General features: G+C 46.2%; 1 protein-coding gene across 1 annotated transcript; it reads right to left on the minus strand.

Annotated features, from left to right (window-relative positions):
* Nucleotides 1–1,866: 1,866 nt before the first annotated feature.
* On the minus strand, nt 1,867–25,901 carry NKD2 (NKD inhibitor of Wnt signaling pathway 2). The gene is made up of 4 exons (XM_078879415.1): nt 25,006–25,901; nt 19,775–19,801; nt 18,219–18,301; nt 1,867–1,974 (listed from the first exon to the last, which is right to left on the minus strand). Exons 1-4 carry the CDS (start codon nt 25,028–25,030, stop codon nt 1,873–1,875), a joined length of 237 nt encoding a protein of 78 aa, XP_078735541.1. The 5' UTR covers nt 25,031–25,901; the 3' UTR covers nt 1,867–1,872.

Consider the following 25,901-nt stretch of genomic DNA (forward strand, 5'->3'; position numbering starts at 1 on the left):
TTGTGGCGGTAGTGGCAGTGGTGGCGACGGTGGTGGTGGCAATGGTGGTGGCAATGGTGGTGGCAGTAGTGGTGGTGGCAGTGTTGGTGGCTATGGTAGCGGTGGTGGTGGTGGCAGTAGTGGTGGCATTGGTGGTGGCATTGGCGACGGCGATGATGGTGGTGGTGGCGGTGGTGGTGGCGGTGGTGGTGGCAGTGGTGGTGGCAGTGGTGGTGGCAGTGGTGGCGGCGATGATGGTGGTGGAGGCGGTGATGGTGGCGGTGGCAGTGGTGGTGGCAGTGGTGGTGGCAGTGGTGGCGGCGATGATGGTGGTGGAGGCGGTGATGGTGGCGGTGGCAGTGGTGGTGTGCGAGCACGCCCTTGTCATAAAGCAAAAAAAGAAAAAAAACCCGACGTCGTATTAAATGTATAAAATACAAAAGGCCCTCATCTTGTTTCAATTCAACCTTCCTTCCGGGAAATATGCACGACATTTAAAGCAGAGAGTGAGGATGGGGGGACGGGGGAAGAGGGAGGGGGGGGGAATCAGTTCCGCTTCTGCCAATAAGGGCAACTGTTTTTGATTATATAAATAAAAATAAATGTTGAGGGAGAGAGAGAGGGAGCCTGTGACCAGAGTTAATCTTTTATCTCACGCCAGCCCCTGTTCTCTGTTCTCATTTAACGTTTTTTTCCGCGGATTTCTTCCTTCTGCTGCTCCTTTTTTTTTCCAGAATTTCAGAAAGGCCCCCTTCACGGAGCGGCAGCCGCCAGCCGGTGCCAACTGCCGAGGCCGGAACGCGAATTTTTTTTTTAATTTTCAATGACGGGGCGGGTGGTGGGGGAAATTCAAAAAGGTCCGTACGCATTTTCATCCCTCAAACAAATACGCACGTTTAAATGTTTCGCTGTTATTGTTGGTGTTACTACGACAATAGTCTAGATTTGAAGCTTTCGTGACTGCAAGGATTCATATTCTTAGGTTTTTTCGGTAAAGTCACGTAGGTAAAACATTAAAATTAATAAAAGTAAAATAAAATCAAAATCACGACGTTTCGGAGGCAACACAAGCCTCCGTCTTCAGGTGGAACCGTCACAGCCACGACAGCTGTATCAAGTAAATGAGAGATTGCATGAGCTACCACTCCGTTTATATAATGGTTCCCCCCTCTCCAACCATTATATAAACGGAGTGGTAGCTCCTGCAATCTCTCATTTACTTGATACAGCTGTCGTGGCTGTGACGGTTCCACCTGAAGACGGAGGCTTGTGTTGCCTCCGAAACGTCGTGATTTTTATTTTATTTTACTTTTATTAATTTTAATGTTTTACCTACGTGACTTTACCGAAAAAACCTAAGAATACGACAATATTGTTGTAGTGCGGGCGTAGGTGCAGCCCTGCAATTGCTTAAACTATAAACTAAAGTATTATTTTATATTTTACCAGGTAAGGCCCGCTGAGCTGTGTGGCTCACATTTATAGCAGCCAAATATTCTTAAGCGCACGATTTTAAATGTGGAGGGAAAAACCGGAGGACCCGGAGAAAACTCCACGCGACCACGGGGCGAAAGAGAAAGACACACGCAAACTCCAAATATAGAGCAGGCGTCAAGGTCAGAATCACACCCAAGACCTCCTGTATACTAGGCACGGTAGTTAACATCTGACCACGGGTAGAGAGAGACACGCAAACTGCAACGATACAGCGGGCGTCAGGGTTAGAATAAAACCCAAGACCTCCTGCATACCAGACAAGGTAGTTAACATCTCACCACAGAGAGAAAGAGACACGCAAACTCTAAATATACAGCAGCAGGCGTCAGGGTCAGAATCAAACCCAAGACCTCCTGTACACCAGGCGAGGTAGTTAACATCTCACCAGCGTGGCGCTCACAGTCGCTTACTCAAGTCACTGCTGAAGTCGTCAAACGGAGCGACGGGGGCGAGTCTCCGCCTCCCGTCAAGGTCGCCAAGTCCGTGTGACGCTGCCCTCTTGGCCGCGACACAAAGGGGAAAATAACACAAAAAACAACACAAAAACTACACAAAAACAACACAAAAACAACAACACAAAACCACACAAAGCAACACAAACTACACGAAAAAAAACTCACGCAAAAATAACAACGCAAAATGGCACAACTACACAAAACAACACAACACTACACAAAACAACGACACAAAATACTACACGAAAAACAACACACACAAAATCAACACGACAAAACAACACAAACAACACAAAAACAACACAAAACACTACACGAAAAACAACACACACAAAATCAATACCAAAACAACACAAAACGACACGAAAAATAACACAAAAACACATAAAACTACACGAAAAACAACACACACAAAATCAATACCAAAACAACACAAAACGACACGAAAAACAACACAAAACAACACATAAAACTACACGAAAAACTACACGAAAAACAACATGCAAAAATAATACAAAAACACCACAAAATAATCCTCAGTCCTTTCGCCCGACCCCTCCATCCTCCTCCTCCATCTTCCAATTCTCTTTTTTATTTTCAAATCGCAGCGACGCTCCCCGACAGCTGACCGTTGGCAGCCCTGTTTCGATTACGAAAAAAAAATTCTCTCTTTTTAAAAAAAATCCCAACAAAACAAAACAACCCAAAAAAATTCCACGCAATGCTGCGGGGAGGGAGGCGGGGGGGGGGGAAAGGCCGGGGTTGTTCCTGAGATTGAAAAGCCCCGTGGTGGTTTAATCCGACGTATATATCAATGCCGCCAGCTTCGCTAAATAGCTGGAGTCCGGGGCCTTTTAAAGTCGGCCAAGACTCTTAATTGAAGATTTTGCGAGTGAATAGCTTCATGTTTTCCCCCACTTCTCTCTCGCTCTCTCTCTCTCTCTGACTCTCTCTCTCTCTCTTAGCCAGCTCCCTTGCAACCAGGCGCGTTGATTTAAAAACAAAAAATGGGGGTGGGGGGGGGCAGCGAAGGAATTAATAAGAATAAGAAGCAGACCTCTTTAGTTAGTTCGGTAAAGTCGCGTGGAGATGAAATAAATTAAATAATAGAATACGACGTTTCGATTGCAACACAAGCAAGCGTCATCAGGTCGAAGTAAATTTGAGAGAGAGAGACAAAACACAGACACGGAGACACACAGACAGACACACAAGCAGAGAGAGAGACAACACAGAGAGAGAGAGACACACACACAGACACACAGAGACACACAGAGAGAGACACACAACATCGACACACAGACAGACACACAAGCAGAGAGAGACAACACAGAGACACACAGAGAGAGAGACACATCATAGACACACAGAGATAGACACACAACATAGACACACAGACGGACACACACAGAGAGAGAGACACAGCCCGATCGGCCGACTGGACGAACGATTCGCAGGCGAAATTTAACGGCCGACCGACCGCACTTGCCCCAGCGGTCCGCGAAGGCTATTCGGGGGGGGGGGGATCTTTGTATTTGTGCTCGCATCTCAAGATGACACCGAGGTTGACACACCACTTAGTGGCGAGTGGAGGCTGCTGCTGCTGCTGCTGTTGTTGTTGTTGCTGTTGTTGTTGTTGCTGTTGTTGTTGCTGTTGTCGTCTGTGCATCCGTCTTTGTTTTGTGTAGGATTAAGAGGGGCAGAGAGTGGCAGTGAGTGCGAGCGAGTGAGCTTGTTTGCACGGCTGTCATTATTAGTGCCAAAAAAAATAAGAGAGGTGATGGTGGCGGTGGCTGTGGTTGTAGTGATGGCGGTTGTGGTGGTGGTGGTGGCTGTGGTGATGGTGGTGGCTGTGGTTGTGGTGGTGGCTGTGGTGATGGTTGTGGTGGCTGTGGTGATGGTGGCGGTGGCTGTGGTTGTGGTGATGGCGGTTGTGGTGGTTGTGGTGATGGCAGTTGTGGTGGTGGTGGTGGCTGTGGTTGTGGTGGTGGCTGTGGTTATGGTGGCTGTGATGGTGGTTGTGGTGATTGTGGTGGTGGTTGTGGTGGCTGTGATGGTGGTTGTGGTGGTAGTGGCTGTGGTGGTGGTGGTGACGGTGGTGGCTGTGTTGGTGATAGTAGTGTCTGTGGTTGTGGTGGTGGTTGTGGTTGTGATGGCTGTGGTGGTGGTTGTGGTGGTTTGCGGCTGTGGTGATGGTGGTGGCTGTATTGTTGGCTGTGGTTGCGGTGGTGGTTGTGATGGCTGTGGTGGTGGTTGTGGTGGTTTGCGGCTGTGGTGATGGTGGTGGCTGTATTGTTGGCTGTGGTTGTGGTGGTGGTTGTGGTGGTTGCGGCTGTGGTGGTGACGGGGTGGGGTGCTTCTGCTGCGAGTCGGAGGGGAGTGCATCCAGTGTGAACCCAGCTTGTGGCAGGGTGGCGCAAACCGCAGACCTTGGAGATGTAATTCTCTACTCCAATTACCTCCTCCCTCCACTTCCACCCCCAAAACAATCCCCCACCCCCTGCTACCCCCTCCCCCAAACCCACCTCAAAGCGCCACGGCTCCTGCAACCTCATAGCCCCATAGCCCCATAGCCCGCACCACCCAGCCCCCTCCTCCACTTCCCGGACGCCCCAGAGGCCCCCCGCGGATCGAGTCGAGGGCTCTCGCAGACCCGCAAAGGGACCGCGCACACTTTCTCTCTCTCTCTCATCATCATCACGGTGGCTAGGAGATGTTAGCTACCTCGCCGGGTGTACAGGAGGTCGTGGGTTCGATTAAGACCCTGACGCCTGCTGCTGTATATTTGGAATGTGCGTGTCTCTCTCTCATCATCATCACGGTGACTAGGAGATGTTAACTACCTCGCCGGGTGTACAGGAGGTCGTGGGTTCGATTAAGACCCTGACGCCTGCTGCTGTCTATTTGGAATTTGCGTGTCTCTCTCTCTCATCATCACGGTGACTAGGAGATGTTAACTACCTCGGCTGGTGTACAGGAGGTCGTGGGTTCGATTGCGACCCTGACGCCTGCTGCTGTATATTTAGATCTTACGTGCGGTGTCTCTCTCTCTTCCCGCATTTATAATGGACGTCCACGCGTCTCAGAGTATTCGCGCCGCTGCTGTGAATGTCCGTGTGACGATGAGCCACCTCGTTGTAGCTATCATTTGTGATGATGGTCAGATGGCTCCTGGGGGGGAAAAAACCAGTGGACCTTTCCTGGTAAAATCAAAAATGTTTTTATTGTTTTAGTTAAGAACGGGAGGCAGAGCGCAGTACGGAAGGGTTTGGGGCTTATTAATTTAAGCTGCAGGAGGAATCCGATGAGCTATAAAGCTCTTTGTCACAGATGCCCAGTCGGGGCGGGCAAGAACGTCACCACAACACGACAGCCGTGCAAAGTACAAGAAAGGTCAACAAATCACCCGAACACAAACACAACACGAAACCATCCGCATCCGACCAAGAAAAGCCCCACCGAGGATATGGACTTGTTTGTCAGAACAAGTCCATATTGATCGCTCAGGAGGATGAACGCACGCTGCAGAAACGCCGGGCGCCCGACGGATGGCGAAGAGCTCGACTCATTTCGATCACGAACGCACCCACGTGAACTCCTTGGTTCTTTCGGTGAAGTCACGTAGGTGAAAAAATAAAATATGAATAAAAAAATATATAAAATAGAAATAACTTAATTCAATCACGACGTTTCGACCGCAACACAAGCAATCAGTTGAGTTTCACACCTGATGACGATTGCTTGTGTTGCGATCGAAATGTCGTGATTTAATTTAGTTATTTATATTTTTTATTCTTATTTAATTTTTATTTTCACCTACGTGACTTCACCGAAAGAAGCAAAGCGTATGGATCCTTGCCGTCACGAAAACTTCAAATCTAGAAAGTACCCACGTGTGGACGTTGAACTTCTTTCGCGCCGTACGTAGCCAGCCGCGCTAATCGGAGGTGCGGGGCGAAACACAACGACACTTAACGCGAAAAGCTATTCTAAAGAAGTGATTTTGTCAATCCATACGATTTAAAAGTGTACAGCTCCCAGGGGCTTCCTGACATCGCAAGGGAAGAACGTTCCAGACGGCCACAGAAGCGCACCCTGAAAGCGCCGCGTGACGACGATGCGGTGACCGCCGCCACTTTTGTCCGATGGCGAGCGGCCACAACACCGTCGCTGCGAGGATGACGACGGAGTTTGCGTGGTGGTTTATGCACGAGACGTGTGCACGTGTGTACGTGTGTGTACGTGTGTGTGTGTACGTGTGTGTACGTGTGTGTGTACGTGTGTGTGTACGTGTGTGTACGTGTGTGTGTATGTACGTGTGTGTGTACGTGTGTGTACGTGTGTGTGTACGTGTGTGTACGTGTGTGTGTACGTGTGTGTGTGTGTACGTGTGTGTACGTGAGTGTGTACGTGTGTGTGTACGTGTGTGTGTGTGTACGTGTGTGCGTGTGTACGTGTGTGTGTGTGTGTACGTGTGTGTACGTGTGTGTACGTGTGTGTACGTGTGTGTGTACGTGTGTGTGTGTGTGTACGTGTGTGTGTACGTGTGTACGTGTGTGTGTACGTGTGTGTACGTGTGTGTGTGTGTACGTGTGTGTGTAGGAACTTCTTTAGCACCGTACCTAGCCCACCGTGCTAATCGGAGGTGCAGGAGGAAAGACAACAAACTAAGCACACAAAAAGCAGTTCCCAAATAAATTATTATTCAATTTAGTAGTATAGTAGTGTATAGTAGTGTAGTGTATAGTAGTGTATAGTAGTAGTATAGTAGTAGTCTATAGTGTAGTGTATAGTAGTGTATAATGTAGTGTATAGTAGAAGTATAGTAGTGTATAGTGTAGTGTATAATAGTAGTATAGTAGTGTATAGTAGTAGTGTATAGTGTTGTGTATAGTAGTGTATAGTGTAGTGTATAGTAGTAGTATAATAGTGTATAGTAGTGTAGTGTATAGTAGTAGTAGTATAGTAGTAGTGTGTAGTGTAGTGTATAGTAGTAGTATAATAGTGTATAGTAGTGTAGTGTATAGTAGTAGTAGTATAGTAGTAGTGTGTAGTGTAGTGTATAGTAGTTTTTGTATAATAGTAGTATAGTAGTAGTGTGTGGTGTAGTGTATAGTAGTTTTTGTATAGTAGTAGTATAGTAGTAGTGTATAGTGTAGTGTATAGTGTAGTGTATAGTAGTGTATAGTGTAGTGTATAATAGTAGTATAGTAGTGTATAGTAGTAGTGTATAGTGTAGTGTAAAGTAGTGTATAGTGTAGTTTATAGTAGTGTATAGTGTAGTGTATAGTAGTAGTATAGTAGTGTATAGTGTAGTGTGTAGTGTAGTATATAGTAGTAGTATAGTAGTGTATAATAGTAGTATAGTAGTAGTGTATAATAGTAGTATAGTAGTAGTGTGTAGTGTATAGTGTAGTGTATAGTGTAGTGTATAGTGTAGTGTATAGTGTAGTGTATAGTATAGTGTATAGTGTAGTGTATAGGAGTAGTGTATAGTGTAGTGTAGTAGTAGTGTATAGTGTAGTGTATAGTGTAGTGTATAGTGTAGTGTAGTAGTAGTGTATAGTGTAGTGTATAGTGTAGTGTATAGTAGTAGTGTATAGTATAGTGTATGGTGTAGTGTATAGTAGTAGTGTATAGTAGTAGTGTATAGTATAGTGTATAGTGTAGTGTATAGTGTAGTGTATAGTATAGTGTATAGTGTAGTGTATAGTGTAGTGTATAGTAGTAGTAGTGTATAGTGTAGTGTATAGTATAGTGTATAGTGTAGTGTATAGTAGTAGTGTATAGTGTAGTGTATAGTGTAGTGTATAGTAGTAGTGTATAGTATAGTGTATAGTGTAGTGTATAGTAGTAGTGTATAGTAGTAGTGTATAGTATAGTGTATAGTGTAGTGTATAGTGTAGTGTATAGTATAGTGTATAGTGTAGTGTATAGTGTAGTGTATAGTAGTAGTAGTGTATAGTGTAGTGTATAGTGTAGTGTATAGTGTAGTGTATAGTGTAGTGTATAGTGTAGTGTATAGTGTAGTGTATAGTGTTGGTCGATGGCCTGCCGAAAGCCGCCGCCGCTGCCGCTGCGAGGATGAAAAAGTTTGCAACGTCTACGATGATGATAACGATTATTCTGCAGTCAACCAAAGAGATGGTAACGATTATTCTGCAGTCAACCAAAGAGATGATAACGATTATTCTGCAGTCAACCAAAGAGATGATAACGATTATTCTGCAGTCAACCAAAGAGATGATAACGATTATTCTGCAGTCAACCAAAGAGATGGTAACGATTATTCTGCAGTCAACCAAAGAGATGATAACGATTATTCTGCAGTCAACCAAAGAGATGGTAACGATTATTCTGCAATCAACCAAAGAGATGATAACGATTATTCTGCAGTCAACCAAAGAGATGGTAACGATTATTCTGCAGTCAACCAAAGAGATGGTAACGATTATTCTGCAGTCAACCAAAGAGATGGTAACGATTATTCTGCAGTCAACCAAAGAGATGGTAACGATTATTCTGCAGTCAACCAAAGAGATGATAACGATTATTCTGCAGTAAACCAAAGAGATGATAACGATTATTCTGCAGTCAACCAAAGAGATGATAACGATTATTCTGCAGTCAACCAAAGAGATGGTAACGATTATTCTGCAGTCAACCAAAGAGATGATAACGATTATTCTGCAGTCAACCAAAGAGATGATAACGATTATTCTGCAGTCAACCAAAGAGATGATAACGATTATTCTGCAATCAACCAAATAGATGGTAACGATTATTCTGCAGTCAACCAAAGAGATGGTAACGATTATTCTGCAGTCAACCAAAGAGATGGTAACGATTATTCTGCAGTCAACCAAAGAGATGGTAACGATTATTCTGCAGTAAACCAAAGAGATGGTAACGATTATTCTGCAGTCAACCAAAGAGATGGTAACGATTATTCTGCAGTAAACCAAATAGATGGTAACGATTATTCTGCAGTCAACCAAAGAGATGGTAACGACTATTCTGCAGTCAACCAAAGAGATGGTAACGATTATTCTGCAGTCAACCAAAGAGATGATAACGACTATTCTGCAGTCAACCAAAGAGATGGTAACGATTATTCTGCAGTCAACCAAAGAGATGATAACGATTATTCTGCAGTCAACCAAAGAGATGATAACGATTATTCTGCAGTCAACCAAAGAGATGATAACGATTATTCTGCAGTCAACCAAAGAGATGGTAACGATTATTCTGCAGTCAACCAAAGAGATGATAACGATTATTCTGCAGTCAACCAAAGAGATGGTAACGATTATTCTGCAATCAACCAAAGAGATGATAACGATTATTCTGCAGTCAACCAAAGAGATGGTAACGATTATTCTGCAGTCAACCAAAGAGATGGTAACGATTATTCTGCAGTCAACCAAAGAGATGGTAACGATTATTCTGCAGTCAACCAAAGAGATGGTAACGATTATTCTGCAGTCAACCAAAGAGATGGTAACGATTATTCTGCAGTCAACCAAAGAGATGATAACGATTATTCTGCAGTAAACCAAAGAGATGATAACGATTATTCTGCAGTCAACCAAAGAGATGATAACGATTATTCTGCAGTCAACCAAAGAGATGGTAACGATTATTCTGCAGTCAACCAAAGAGATGATAACGATTATTCTGCAGTCAACCAAAGAGATGATAACGATTATTCTGCAATCAACCAAATAGATGGTAACGATTATTCTGCAGTCAACCAAAGAGATGGTAACGATTATTCTGCAGTCAACCAAAGAGATGATAACGATTATTCTGCAATCAACCAAATAGATGGTAACGATTATTCTGCAGTCAACCAAAGAGATGGTAACGATTATTCTGCAGTCAACCAAAGAGATGGTAACGATTATTCTGCAGTCAACCAAAGAGATGGTAACGATTATTCTGCAGTAAACCAAAGAGATGGTAACGATTATTCTGCAGTCAACCAAAGAGATGGTAACGATTATTCTGCAGTAAACCAAATAGATGGTAACGATTATTCTGCAGTCAACCAAAGAGATGATAACGACTATTCTGCAGTCAACCAAAGAGATGGTAACGATTATTCTGCAGTCAACCAAAGAGATGGTAACGATTATTCTGCAGTCAACCAAAGAGATGATAACGATTATTCTGCAGTCAACCAAAGAGATGATAACGATTATTCTGCAGTCAACCAAAGAGATGATAACGATTATTCTGCAGTCAACCAAAGAGATGGTAACGATTATTCTGCAGTCAACCAAAGAGATGATAACGATTATTCTGCAGTCAACCAAAGAGATGATAACGATTATTCTGCAGTCAACCAAAGAGATGGTAACGATTATTCTGCAGTCAACCAAAGAGATGATAACGATTATTCTGCAGTCAACCAAAGAGATGATAACGACTATTCTGCAGTCAACCAAAGAGATGGTAACGATTATTCTGCAGTCAACCAAAGAGATGGTAACGATTATTCTGCAGTCAACCAAAGAGATGATAACGATTATTCTGCAGTCAACCAAAGAGATGATAACGATTATTCTGCAGTCAACCAAAGAGATGATAACGATTATTCTGCAGTCAACCAAAGAGATGATAACGATTATTCTGCAGTCAACCAAAGAGATGATAACGATTATTCTGCAGTCAACCAAAGAGATGATAACGATTATTCTGCAGTCAACCAAAGAGATGATAACGATTATTCTGCAGTCAACCAAAGAGATGGTAACGATTATTCTGCAGTCAACCAAAGAGATGGCAACGATTATTCTGCAGTCAACCAAAGAGATGGTAACGATTATTCTGCAGTCAACCAAAGAGATGGTAACGATTATTCTGCAGTCAACCAAAGAGATGGTAACGATTATTCTGCAGTCAACCAAAGAGATGATAACGATTATTCTGCAGTCAACCAAAGAGATGATAACGATTATTCTGCAGTCAACCAAAGAGATGATAACGATTATTCTGCAGTCAACCAAAGAGATGATAACGATTATTCTGCAGTCAACCAAAGAGATGATAACGATTATTCTGCAGTCAACCAAAGAGATGGTAACGATTATTCTGCAGTCAACCAAAGAGATGATAACGATTATTCTGCAGTCAACCAAAGAGATGGTAACGATTATTCTGCAATCAACCAAAGAGATGATAACGATTATTCTGCAGTCAACCAAAGAGATGGTAACGATTATTCTGCAGTCAACCAAAGAGATGGTAACGATTATTCTGCAGTCAACCAAAGAGATGGTAACGATTATTCTGCAGTCAACCAAAGAGATGGTAACGATTATTCTGCAGTCAACCAAAGAGATGGTAACGATTATTCTGCAGTCAACCAAAGAGATGATAACGATTATTCTGCAGTAAACCAAAGAGATGATAACGATTATTCTGCAGTCAACCAAAGAGATGATAACGATTATTCTGCAGTCAACCAAAGAGATGATAACGATTATTCTGCAGTCAACCAAAGAGATGGTAACGATTATTCTGCAGTAAACCAAAGAGATGGTAACGATTATTCTGCAGTCAACCAAAGAGATGATAACGATTATTCTGCAGTCAACCAAAGAGATGATAACGATTATTCTGCAGTCAACCAAAGAGATGATAACGATTATTCTGCAATCAACCAAATAGATGGTAACGATTATTCTGCAGTCAACCAAAGAGATGGTAACGATTATTCTGCAGTCAACCAAAGAGATGGTAACGATTATTCTGCAGTCAACCAAAGAGATGGTAACGATTATTCTGCAGTAAACCAAAGAGATGGTAACGTATATTCTGCAGTCAACCAAAGAGATGGTAACGATTATTCTGCAGTAAACCAAATAGATGGTAACGATTATTCTGCAGTCAACCAAAGAGATGATAACGACTATTCTGCAGTCAACCAAAGAGATGGTAACGATTATTCTGCAGTCAACCAAAGAGATGGTAACGACTATTCTGCAGTCAACCAAAGAGATGATAACGATTATTCTGCAGTCAACCAAAGAGATGATAACGATTATTCTGCAGTCAACCAAAGAGATGGTAACGATTATTCTGCAGTCAACCAAAGAGATGATAACGATTATTCTGCAGTCAACCAAAGAGATGGTAACGATTATTCTGCAGTCAACCAAAGAGATGATAACGATTATTCTGCAGTCAACCAAAGAGATGGTAACGATTATTCTGCAGTCAACCAAAGAGATGATAACGATTATTCTGCAGTCAACCAAAGAGATGATAACGATGATTCTGCAGTCAACCAAAGAGATGGTAACGATTATTCTGCAGTCAACCAAAGAGATGATAACGATTATTCTGCAGTCAACCAAAGAGATGGTAACGATTATTCTGCAGTCAACCAAAGAGATGGTAACGATTATTCTGCAGTCAACCAAAGAGATGATAACGATTATTCTGCAGTCAACCAAAGAGATGGTAACGATTATTCTGCAATCAACCAAAGAGATGATAACGATTATTCTGCAGTCAACCAAAGAGATGATAACGATTATTCTGCAATCAACCAAATAGATGGTAACGATTATTCTGCAGTCAACCAAAGAGATGGTAACGATTATTCTGCAGTCAACCAAAGAGATGGTAACGATTATTCTGCAGTCAACCAAAGAGATGGTAACGATTATTCTGCAGTAAACCAAAGAGATGGTAACGATTATTCTGCAGTCAACCAAAGAGATGGTAACGATTATTCTGCAGTAAACCAAATAGATGGTAACGATTATTCTGCAGTCAACCAAAGAGATGATAACGACTATTCTGCAGTCAACCAAAGAGATGGTAACGATTATTCTGCAGTCAACCAAAGAGATGGTAACGATTATTCTGCAGTCAACCAAAGAGATGATAACGATTATTCTGCAGTCAACCAAAGAGATGATAACGATTATTCTGCAGTCAACCAAAGAGATGATAACGATTATTCTGCAGTCAACCAAAGAGATGGTAACGATTATTCTGCAGTCAACCAAAGAGATGATAACGATTATTCTGCAGTCAACCAAAGAGATGATAACGATTATTCTGCAGTCAACCAAAGAGATGGTAACGATTATTCTGCAGTCAACCAAAGAGATGATAACGATTATTCTGCAGTCAACCAAAGAGATGATAACGACTATTCTGCAGTCAACCAAAGAGATGGTAACGATTATTCTGCAGTCAACCAAAGAGATGGTAACGATTATTCTGCAGTCAACCAAAGAGATGATAACGATTATTCTGCAGTCAACCAAAGAGATGATAACGATTATTCTGCAGTCAACCAAAGAGATGATAACGATTATTCTGCAGTCAACCAAAGAGATGATAACGATTATTCTGCAGTCAACCAAAGAGATGATAACGATTATTCTGCAGTCAACCAAAGAGATGGTAACGATTATTCTGCAGTCAACCAAAGAGATGATAACGATTATTCTGCAGTCAACCAAAGAGATGATAACGATTATTCTGCAGTCAACCAAAGAGATGGCAACGATTATTCTGCAGTCAACCAAAGAGATGGTAACGATTATTCTGCAGTCAACCAAAGAGATGGTAACGATTATTCTGCAGTCAACCAAAGAGATGATAACGATTATTCTGCAGTCAACCAAAGAGATGATAACGATTATTCTGCAGTCAACCAAAGAGATGGTAACGATTATTCTGCAGTCAACCAAAGAGATGATAACGATTATTCTGCAGTCAACCAAAGAGATGGTAACGATTATTCTGCAGTCAACCAAAGAGATGATAACGATTATTCTGCAGTCAACCAAAGAGATGGTAACGATTATTCTGCAGTCAACCAAAGAGATGATAACGATTATTCTGCAGTCAACCAAAGAGATGATAACGATGATTCTGCAGTCAACCAAAGAGATGGTAACGATTATTCTGCAGTCAACCAAAGAGATGATAACGATTATTCTGCAGTCAACCAAAGAGATGGTAACGATTATTCTGCAGTCAACCAAAGAGATGGTAACGATTATTCTGCAGTCAACCAAAGAGATGATAACGATTATTCTGCAGTCAACCAAAGAGATGGTAACGATTATTCTGCAATCAACCAAAGAGATGATAACGATTATTCTGCAGTCAACCAAAGAGATGATAACGATTATTCTGCAATCAACCAAATAGATGGTAACGATTATTCTGCAGTCAACCAAAGAGATGGTAACGATTATTCTGCAGTCAACAAAGAGATGGTAACGATTATTCTGCAGTCAACCAAAGAGATGGTAACGATTATTCTGCAGTAAACCAAAGAGATGGTAACGTATATTCTGCAGTCAACCAAAGAGATGGTAACGATTATTCTGCAGTAAACCAAATAGATGGTAACGATTATTCTGCAGTCAACCAAAGAGATGATAACGACTATTCTGCAGTGAACCAAAGAGATGGTAACGATTATTCTGCAGTCAAGCAAAGAGATGGTAACGATGATTCTGCAGTCAACCAAAGAGATGATAACGATTATTCTGCAGTCAACCAAAGAGATGATAACGATTATTCTGCAGTCAACCAAAGAGATGGTAACGATTATTCTGCAGTCAACCAAAGAGATGATAACGATTATTCTGCAGTCAACCAAAGAGATGATAACGATTATTCTGCAGTCAACCAAAGAGATGATAACGATTATTCTGCAGTCAACCAAAGAGAAGATAACGATTATTCTGCAGTCAACCAAAGAGATGATAACGATTATTCTGCAATCAACCAAATAGATGGTAACGATTATTCTGCAGTCAACCAAAGAGATGGTAACGATTATTCTGCAGTCAACCAAAGAGATGGTAACGATTATTCTGCAGTCAACCAAAGAGATGGTAACGATTATTCTGCAGTCAACCAAAGAGATGATAACGATTATTCTGCAGTCAACCAAAGAGATGGTAACGATTATTCTGCAGTCAACCAAAGAGATGGTAACGATTATTCTGCAGTCAACCAAAGAGATGGTAACGATTATTCTGCAGTCAACCAAAGAGATGATAACGATTATTCTGCAGTCAACCAAAGAGATGGTAACGATTATTCTGCAGTCAACCAAAGAGATGATAACGATTATTCTGCAGTCAACCAAAGAGATGGTAACGATTATTCTGCAGTCAACCAAAGAGATGATAACGATTATTCTGCAGTCAACCAAAGAGATGATAACGATGATTCTGCAGTCAACCAAAGAGATGGTAACGATTATTCTGCAGTCAACCAAAGAGATGATAACGATTATTCTGCAGTCAACCAAAGAGATGATAACGATTATTCTGCAGTCAACCAAAGAGATGGTAACGATGATTCTGCAGTCAACCAAAGAGATGATAACGATTATTCTGCAGTCAACCAAAGAGATGGTAACGATTATTCTGCAATCAACCAAAGAGATGATAACGATTATTCTGCAGTCAACCAAAGAGATGATAACGATTATTCTGCAGTCAACCAAAGAGATGGTAACGATGATTCTGCAGTCAACCAAAGAGATGATAACGATTATTCTGCAGTCAACCAAAGAGATGGTAACGATTATTCTGCAATCAACCAAAGAGATGATAACGATTATTCTGCAGTCAACCAAAGAGATGATAACGATGATTCTGCAGTCAACCAAAGAGATGATAACGATGATTCTGCAATCAACCAAAGAGATGGTAACGATTATAACGGCTCTGAGACATCTGTGATGGGTGGGCGGGCGGGCGGAGCGGGCGGGAGGTTAAGGGCAGGGTACAGGCACGGGTGACGTCGAGTCACGTGGTGGAGGTGGGGGGAGATGGGTGGTGGGGGGGGAGGTGGGGGGGGATGGGGTGGTGGGGGGGGAGGTGGTGGGGGGAGATGGGGTGGTGGGGGGGGAGGTGGGGGGAGATGGGTGGGTGGGGGGGGAGGTGGGGGGGGGATGGGGTGGTGGGGGGGGAGGTGGGGGGAGATGGGGTGGTGGGGGTGGTGGGGGTGGAGGTGGGGGGAGATGGGGTGGTGGGGGGGAGGTGGGGGGGAGATGGGGTGGTGGGGGTGGTGGGGGTGGAGGTGGGGGGAGATGGGGTGGTGGGGGGGAGGTGGTGGGGGGAGATGGGGTGGTGGGGGGGGAGGTGGGGGGAGATGGGTGGTGGGGGGGAGGTGGGAGGGGATGGGGTGGTGGGGGGGGAGGTGGTGGGGGGAGATGGGGTGGTGGGGGGGGGAGGTGGGGGGAGATGGGGTGGTGGGGGTGGTGGGGGTGGAGGTGGGGGAAGATGGGGTGGTGGGGGGGAGTTGGGGGAGATGGGGTGGAGGTGGGGGGAGATGGGGGTGGAGGTGGGGGGAGATGGGGTGGTGGGGGTGGAGGTGGGGGGAGATGGGGTGGTGGGGGGGGAGGTCGGGGGGGGGGGAGTTCCTCCTCGCTCTTAAAATCAAGGAGATTTCACTCTCCCAGGCCCCCCCCGACTGGGGTTGCCGTGGGTTGGGGGCTGATGAGGGGGGGGGGGGGGTTGGTGGGGGGTTGGTGGGGGGTTGGTGGGGGGGTTTGGTGGGCGGGGAGTTTCAGGGCTTTTCTCGAATTCCCCCAGGAGCCAGCGGTCTCCATCAGTCATCACCGCTGACGCTCTGCCGCACTTTCAATGCTCGTGCCGCTGCCGCCTGCCCCGCCGCGTGCTTCTTCACAAGCGCGGCGACGCCGAGGAAAGGAGTTGCAGGAACAACACAAAAGCGTCCTCGACTCCCGTTGCTGACGTGTGCCCCCCCCCCCCCCCGAGCCAAGAGCTTACGCCGGCAAAATGCGTAATTACGCGCAACGCTTTCCAACTCAGGTTGAAAGCAAAGCGACCGAAAGCCAAACCCCCCGCGCCCCTTCCCCCTTCTGCGCGCGCGAAGATCGGCACGGTTGGCTAACGTACCCCGCGAACGAGGTTCTACGTCTGCGCGCGAAGAGAAACCCCCTTTCAGTGCTGAAGGGATGCGTCGTGCAGGCGAGACTCGGACGGGCTCGACGACTCGCCCAGCTGCGCTTGATGCCGCTCACAAAGCCGGCAGGAAGGCGACGACTCCCATCGCGCCTTGCGACGCGCGGGGTGGTGGTGGTTGGGGGGGGGGGGGTGGTCAGCGTTAACCCGCTCGTAATGATGACCCCCACGTGAACGAGGCTTGAGTGCGAAGTTGCGTTGCTTTTTTTGAAATCTTACCAGGCAAGGCCCCACTGAGCTGCGCAGATCTTTTTTCAGAAGGGACTTGGCTATCGCGAACGATAGCCCAACGAAGTGGCTTATCATCAACAACATCGTCGTCATCGCGTGGAAATGTGCAGCAGCTAAACGCTCTGAACGCCAGGCGTTGATTCTAAATGTGGACGGAGAAACCGGAGAAAACTACAAATATACAGCAGCAGCAGGCGTCAGGGTCGGGATCGAACCCACGACCTCCTGTACACCAAATGAGGTAGTTAACATCTCGACACCGTGACACAGTGGCGAGTTAACATCTCTTGCTATTAGTGGCTTTCTCCGTAGAAGGAGGTCCTAATCCAGCAGTGGACTGATCAAGGTCTGTATAGATAAACATAGTTACCTCCAAAATGGTAACCCATATTTATCATTATTATGATTAGGAAATGTTAATAGTGACATCGCTGGATTTGTGGAACTGCCCACGTATACCCGCCCCCTTGAATTTACAGATAACCAGATTTAAGACCCACCAGATTTCCAGTGAACCAGATTTCAGTCCCACCAGATTGTTAGCTAACTAGATTTCAGTCCCATCAGATTTCCATTGAACTAGATTTAAGGCCCACCAGATTTCTGACCCAAAAGATTTCCAGCTAACGAGATTTCAGGCCCACCACATTTCCAGTGAACCGGATTTCAGTCACACCAGATTTCTAGCTAACTAAATTTCAGTCACCAGATTTCTAGCTAACTAGATTTCAGTCCCACCAGATTTCCAGTGAACCAGATTTCAGGCCCACCACATTTCCAGTGAATCAGATTTCAAGCTCACCGGATTTCTGACCGACCAGATTTCCAGATAACCAGATTTCTGGCCCACCAGATTTCCCACCCAACAGATTTCAGGGCCCACCAAACATTTTACCACTGCATTTTCTGGCCCCCTGGATTTCCAGGCCCTGCATTTCAGGCCTACCAGATATTCGCCCACCAGATATTTGCCTCCTAGGTATCCAGCCCCTTGGACGACCAGTCCCTGGATTTACCCCCTCCACCAGATTTCTGTCTCCCGGATTCCGGGCGTGCGCGTACGTGGGCTTACCCGGTACGCCGGGGGAAGGACACTCGCAGTCACCTCTTCCAATCCTCGCCGGTTGGCGTAAGCGTTCACCACGAAGCTGTCTCCTGTTGGTCAGTCGCCAGCGAGGGAGCGACGGAGGTTACAAGGATGGAGACAAAGTGACATCAACATTTATGGGTGAGTCAGGGTTAAGACTGAGAGGTTATTGAGGGTTAGTTAGCATTATCGATGAGAGTTAAGGTTCGGAGTGTGGATTATAGTTAAAGGTTGGGAGTCAGGGTTAGGGTTGGGTGTGAGAGTTAGGAGTGAGGGTGAGGGTTATGATTGGGAGTCAGGGTTAGGAGTGAGGATGAGGGTTATGATTGGGAGTCAGGCTTAGGAGTGAGGGTTAGGAGTGAGAGTTAGAGTTAGGATTGGGAGTCAGGGTTTGGGGTGAGGGTTAGGAGTGAGAGTGAGAGTTAGGATTGGGAGTGAGGGTTCGAGTTAGAGGTGAGGGTTAGGATTGGGAGTTAAGGTTCGGAGTGTGGATTATAGTTTAAGGTTAGGAGTCAGGGTCAGGGTTGGGTGTGAGAGTTAGGAGTGAGGGTGAGGGTTAGGATTGGGAGATAGGGTTAGGAGTGAGGGTGTGGGTTAGGATTAGGAGTCAGGGTTCGGGGTGAGGGTTAGGAGTGAGGCTTCGGAGTGAGGCTTAGGGTTAGTATTGGGAGTTGAGGGCTCGTGTTGAGTGAGAGGAGACAGTGAGAGACAAAGCAAAGGAAGAGGGCATTGAGGGCCCAGGCAGAAGGGGGCCATTGTGGCCGGGGCACGGCGGTGGGACTGGGTGCTTGACGGGGCATGGGCAAGGGCAGAAGCCGATTTTAATATTCAACCCCTCATCCCAACACAATCATTAATTTACCATTTTGAACACTAATTAATGAAATGTGACCTTGACAAAACTGCTGCAGGTCTCTGTGTGTATGCCTATGGGTCTCTGTGCGCTTCTATAGATACTCTTAGTTCTTTCGGTAAAGTCACGTAGGTAAAAAATGAAATTAAAATTAATAAAAAATAAAGTTTTGATTTAAAGCTTTCGTGACTGCAGGGATTCATCTTCTTGGTTCTTTCGGGAAAGTCACGTAGAAGGGAAGTAATAAAATAATAAAACATAATAATAAAAACAAAACATTATTATGTTTTGTTTTTATTATTTTATTACTTCCCTTCTACGTGACTTTACCGAAATAACCAAGAAAAAAAATAAAGTAATTAAATATTTTAAATTAAATTTTTTACCTACGTGACTTTACCGAAAGAACTAAGAGTATGAATCCTTGCAGTCACGAAAGCTTCAAATCTAGAGCTTGTATAGATCTCTACCTAAGTCAATAAAGTGTCTGTTCAAGTCCGTTAAGTTCCAAGAATAACCATGAGTGTATGTGTCTCTATACATGGGTCTCTGTGTACATCTGTGGGTCTCTATGTAAACCTCTGCAGTAGTTCAAAAGGGAAACTTCTGCCCTCAATGGGATGTGTGGTCACATGGTTTAAATGAATGTAGTGATTGAAGGCAATGAGTGATTGAATTAATGAATTACCTTCTGGACTTTCTCTTCTCCTGCACGCTGTTGTTTTGGGGGCGAGGGAATCGGGAAAAAACAACGTGGATTTATTAATCTCAAGTCGACATACGTTTAACGTGACGTGCAATTAAGAGACAAACTCATCAGCAGCAGCCACGGTCAAGCCACTGCTGGATGAAGGAGGCCTCCCCACGGACCACTGACGACCACCTCTCATGATCCTGCGACATCGTAACCCATAATAATTCATAGTGATCGCGACAGCCTCCGTGTTAAACTGATCATAACTCACATTGCGCCGGCACACGACCCGATTTCATTGCTCCATCTCCTCCTTGGTGGTGGAGATAATTTAAGAAACGCTTTCCCGTTCCGATGGCGTACGTGCGTGCGTCATCGGGAACCGAGGCTCCCACAAGGCCACGCGGGAGGGGGCGTGTGCGGCGCAGTCTGGCGCCAGCTATCGTGTCGTTTTCGGTTCTCTGCGACGCTATGCCTCTCGAAGTAAAATGAACGTTGAACCGCTCACGTGTTCGCGATTCAGCGCTGAACGGGACAACCACCCGGCAACTTGTAGACGTCTCGGACCGGGAAAGGGTTAATTGTTCAGGAGAGCCACACTTGAGCTGTAGGATTCTTTTTCAGGAGGGTTATGCTGCCTGCTACATTGGGAGATTTCATTTGTAAGATGCTGTCAGCTCGATTAATGATGATCTGTGTTTATTATTATTATTCACGTGGGGATGAGGAAATTGGAGCCCACGCCTTGCATGAAGGGTCAACAGTCTATCCCCCCCTCCCCCCGTACAGATGGGAAGCAGATGGTGATCAGTCCACTTGCTGTACCGCCTTCTCCTTGCACAGCCAGGGTAGGGCATCTCCTCGACTCGCACGGGAAGGGAGTTTCACAGCATGAGTGCGGCGATCCACCAAACCTCGCGGCTTGTGCTGCCTGGTGAGCTGTAAATCTGGTGGGCCTGAGATCTGAAGAGCTGGAAATCTGGTGAGCCTGAGATCCGGTGAGCTGGAAATCGGATGGGCCTGAAATCTGGTGGGCCTGAAATCCGTTGAGCTGGAAATCTGGTGGCCCTGAGATCCGGCGAGTCTGGAAACCTGGTGAGCCTGAGATCTGGTGAGCTGGAAATCTGGTGGGCCTAAGATCTGGTGAGCTGGAAATCTGGTGGGCCTGAAATTTGGTGGGCTGGAAATCTGGTGGGCCTGAGATCCGGTGAGTTGGAAATCTGGTGGCCCTGAGATCCGGTGAGCTGGAAATCTGGTGGCCCTGAGACCCGGTGAGTTGGAAATCTGGTGGGCCTGAGATCTGGTGAGCTGGAAATCTGGTGGGCCTGAAATTTGGTGGGCTGGAAATCTGGTGGGCCTGAGATCCGGTGAGTTGGAAATCTGGTGGCCCTGAGATCCGGTGAGCTGGAAATCTGGTGGCCCTGAGACCCGGTGAGTTGGAAATCTGGTGGCCCTGAGATCCGGCGAGCTGGAAATCTGGTGGGCCTGAGATCTGGTGAGCTGGAAATCTGGTGGGCCTGAGATCCGGTGAGCTGGTAATATGGTGGGCCTGAAATCTGGTGAGCTGGAAATCTGGTGGGCCTGAGATCTGGTGAGCTGTAAATCTGGTTGGTCTAAAATTCGGTGAGCTGGAAATCTGGTGGGCGTGAAATCTGGTGAGCTGGACATCTGGTGGGTCTCAAATTCGGTGAGCTGGAAATCTGGTGGGCCCGAGATCCAGTGAGCTGGAAATCTGGTGGGCCTGAGATCCGGTGAGCTGGAAATATGATGGGCCTGAAATCTGGTGGGCCTGAAATCCGTTGAGCTGGAAATCTGGTGGCCCTGAGATCCGGCGAGCTGGAAACCTGGTGGGCCTGAGATCTGGTGAGCTGGAAATCTTGTGGGCCTGAAATCTGGTGGGCCTGAAATCCGTTGAGCTGGAAATCTGGTGGACCTGAAATATGGTGAGCTGGAAATCTGGTGGGCCTGAGATCCGGTGAGCTGGAAATATGGTGGGCCTGAGATCCGGTGAGCTGGAAATCTGGTGGCCCTGAGATCCGGCGAGCTGGAAACCTGGTGGGCCTGAGATCTGGTGAGCTGTAAATCTTGTGGGCCTGAAATCTGGTGGGCCTAAAATTCGTTGAGCTGGAAATCTGGTGGACCTGAAATATGGTGAGCTGGAAATCTGGTGGGCCTGAGATCCGGTGAGCTGGAAATCTGGTGGGCCTGAGATCTGGTGAGCTGGAAATCTGGTGGGCCTGAGATCTAGTGAGGTGTAAATCTGGTTGGTCTAAAATTCGGTGAGCTGGAAATTTGGTGGGCGTGAAATCTGGTGAGCTGAACATCTGGTGGGTCTCAAATTCGGTGGGCTGGAAATCTGGTGGGCCCGAGATCCAGTGAGCTGGAAATCCGGTGGGCCTGAGATCCGGTGAGCTGGAAATCTGGTGGGCCTGAGATCTGGTGAGCTGTAAATCTGGTTGGTCTAAAATTCGGTGAGCTGGAAATCTGGTGGGCCCGAGATCCAGTGATCTGGAAATCTGGTGGGCCTGAGATCTGGTGAGCTGGAAATCTGGTGGGCCTGAGATCTGGTGAGCTGTAAATCTGGTTGGTCTAAAATTCGGTGAGCTGGAAATCTGGTGGGCGTGAAATCTGGTGAGCTGGACATCTGGTGGGTCTCAAATTCGGTGGGCTGGAAATCTGGTGGGCCCGAGATTCGGTGAGCTGGAAATCTGGTGGGCCTGAAATCCGGTGAGCTGGAATTGTGGGAGGCCTGAAATGCGTATGATGCCAGCAACAGGCCAGTACACGGATTAACCGCAGCAGCGTATACATCGCTGTATACGCTGCACAGCCCACAGTCAATACACTGCCGGGTGAGGGCCTCCCCATGCCATGCTGGTGGCATGGGGTTAATTGATCATACTTCACCACGCTGGTCAGCGTGGGTTGATGACGGTACGGAGTATATAGGCGGGGACATAATCTGGTGGGCCTGATATGTCCGCACCTCCGATGAGCACGGTTGGCTACGTGCGGTGCGAAAGAAGTTCAACGTACATAATACAACCTGTGCATATTCTCTAATCCACCACGTGTTCCCCTCCCCCCCGTCCCCCCCCCCTTTGGCAGGAGACAGATTACACAATGAAAATACAGAGCCTGAAATTAGCCGGGGGAACATCAAACACGCTGGCCTTGCGGTCACAATAAAATTACAAAATTTGGCGAGAAGGTGACGTTCTTTCCTGAACAAGAGCGACCCAAATGCCAAAAATTGCCGGATTAAATCACTTCTGATGGATCTTTGAGTTAATCTTGCAGTCACCATCACCACCACCATCATCGTCGTTAAGCCACCGTCAATCAACTGCCAGATGAAGGCTTCCCCAAGCCGTCAGTCGCTACTTCTCACGATCCTCTCACGATGCTATTAATGATCCCACACTAAAGACAAAAAAAACCCCTATAGCCTTAACAGACTTATAAGCAGACAGATATCAGACAGATATGTTTGATCTCTCTCTCAAATTTAGCATTCTCAGGAAGAACGTAATCAACCAGGTAGGGTGTTGACTGTTATGTTATCCGACTCTCTGTTGTATTACATTACATTTCTAAGTAAACTAGATTTGTGTTTCTATTTAATTTATACCTGATGACGATTGCTTGTGTTGCAATCGAAACGTCGTATGCTAGTATTTAATTTAATTTATTATTTTATCTTTATACGTCACTTTACCGAAAGAACCAAAGAATAATTCCTGCAGTCACGAAAGCTCCAAATTAAGTTTACTTAACAGACTGTTTGGGCAAGTGCTGTTAGCGAGCACCTATGAAGGCCGGCACGGCACACGAGGGGTGGGTTAGCACGCTTGCACCTTGTGTGAGCGCCGGGTTCGATTCCCTGCCACGGCTGTCGCGAGCCAACATCAGCGGCATCTGAACCGATTCACAGTACAGAATCATTCAAAATCTAAATCTTTAGACTGGAAAAATTCGATGAGCTATGAAGCCCCCCTTTTTTGTTACTGCAGATGTCCTGTAATGGGCAGGTCATTCGCTGAACCAGCGTGGTGAAGAATGGTCAAACAACCCCCAAGACCGACCCGATTAGCAGAAGCCTTCATCCAGCAGTGGATAGCCACCGTACGATTAGATAGTTGTTTTATTTAACTTATTTAACTTCCACGACGTGTATAATAAGCCTTGCCGTGATCATGACCTATCTCTCTAGCCTCTCAGTGTGCTGTTAATAAGGCCTGCTGTCCGAAACGTCGCCTGTTATAGCTTTCTTGTTCAATCGTAAAACACGATTTCATAGCAATGTATCAGAGGTCGCAAACGGGTTTTGATTCCTTACCCGTACCCGTACCCGGCCGCACCAGGGTCCCTACCCGTACCCTACCCGAAATGAGTGACAAACGGTTACTCACCAGTGACTCACGGCCTACCCGTACCCGTACCCAGCCGCACCAGGGTCGCAAACGGCTACCCGTACCCGGCCGGGTACGGGTAGCCGGGTATCGGATAGGGTACGGGTATCGGGTACCCGGTTGCGACCTCTGCAATGTATCCCAGATGGCAGTTGTGCAAGTACCTTTGTGAGTATAAGTCGCAGTGGCAATCGCTTTGAATGTGCCTGTTGTTGCATACATACATACACGTGGTGTCTAGTCTAATAATTACACAAATACTGGGAAGACAAAGGCGGCCGGGGAGGTATTCGGACACACCATGCCCACGTGCGCCGTGCCGACCTTAATAGGTGCTCGCCAACACAGCTTGTCCCGACTGTCCATAAAGCGTGTACAACACACCAAAGATCCCCCGTGTAGCCTCAACAGACTGTTGGGGCAAGTGCTGTTAGCGAGCATCACCTATGAAGGCCGGCACGGCACACGAGGGGGTGGGTGGCCAGCACCACGCTCGGCCGCCTTTGTCTCCCCAGTGCCGATGTTTTACACACCGCACCAGGTACTCATTTGAGGCTGAGTCGACCTAGGGGATGCCCAGGACCGGTTTAGATAATCGTCACCGGTGTTGGCCGTGAGCGGGAATCGAACCCCGGGTCGCCGGGTTCGTAGCGCAGCGTAGCGCTAACCGCTGCGCCACCGCTCCCCACCGTTAAAATGACATTAAAAAAAACACTCACACACAACACGACACTCACATACGACACACAACCACCACGGGTGATTAGAGAATCATCATCGGCAGCCGCAGACAAGCACGCGTCCAACACTTACCCTGTTTCGACTGAAACTTGCCCATTGTTGTTGTTTTCTTTTCCTCCCAACACTGTGGATGTATTGAGGGTACACCACGTTCCGTCTTCACTTGTTGTTGATGTTGTTGTTGTTGATGTTGACGTTCTTGTTGTTGATGTTGTTGATGCCCCTAAAAGTTGTAATTCTCAATCCGGTTCCCGGCGTCTCACAGCCACGCGATGGTAACCCGACAGCCCCCATCCATCTCCCCTCCTTGGTCGTGGTGATGATGATGGTGATGATTGTGATGCTCGTGATGATGATGGTGGTGATGATGACGACGATGCTGCTGCTGCAACGGCGATGATGATGATGATGGTGGTGGCGCTATGGCGATGACGGCGATGATGATGATACGCTCGGCGGATGTGATTGTGTTGCAGTGAAGATGATGGTAACCGTGACGATGAACACACTATCCGGTGGTGGTGATGATGATAATGATAGTGGTGCTGTGAGTGGTGATGGCGATGGTATTCTGATGATGACGCTAATGTGATGATGATGGTGGTCCTGTGATGACGGTATTGCAATGCTGCTATTCAGATGATCACGATACTGTGGTGATGTTGATGATGATAGCACTGAGATTCTGTTATTGTACCGATTGTATTCAGATCATGGTACTGTGATGATGATGCTGATGGTGGTGTGGTAGTGATCACCAGATCGTGGTGGTGGTGGTGATGAGAGTGGTGGTGGCCTGGACAGAACGGTGGTTGAGTCGCCACTCTCTCACTTCGCTCTCTCGTATTCTCGTATTCTTAACTCCAACACTAAGCTCTCTCTCTCTCGCTGCTGAGGTTTTTGGCCGCAGATAAAAGCATTCCCTAAGCCTTCCCCCTCCCCTGCCTCTCTCTCCTCCCTCTCTGTTC

The sequence above is a fragment of the Lampetra fluviatilis genome, chromosome 54 (assembly GCF_964198595.1).
Source record: "Lampetra fluviatilis chromosome 54, kcLamFluv1.1, whole genome shotgun sequence".
Lineage (NCBI taxonomy): Eukaryota > Metazoa > Chordata > Hyperoartia > Petromyzontiformes > Petromyzontidae > Lampetra > Lampetra fluviatilis.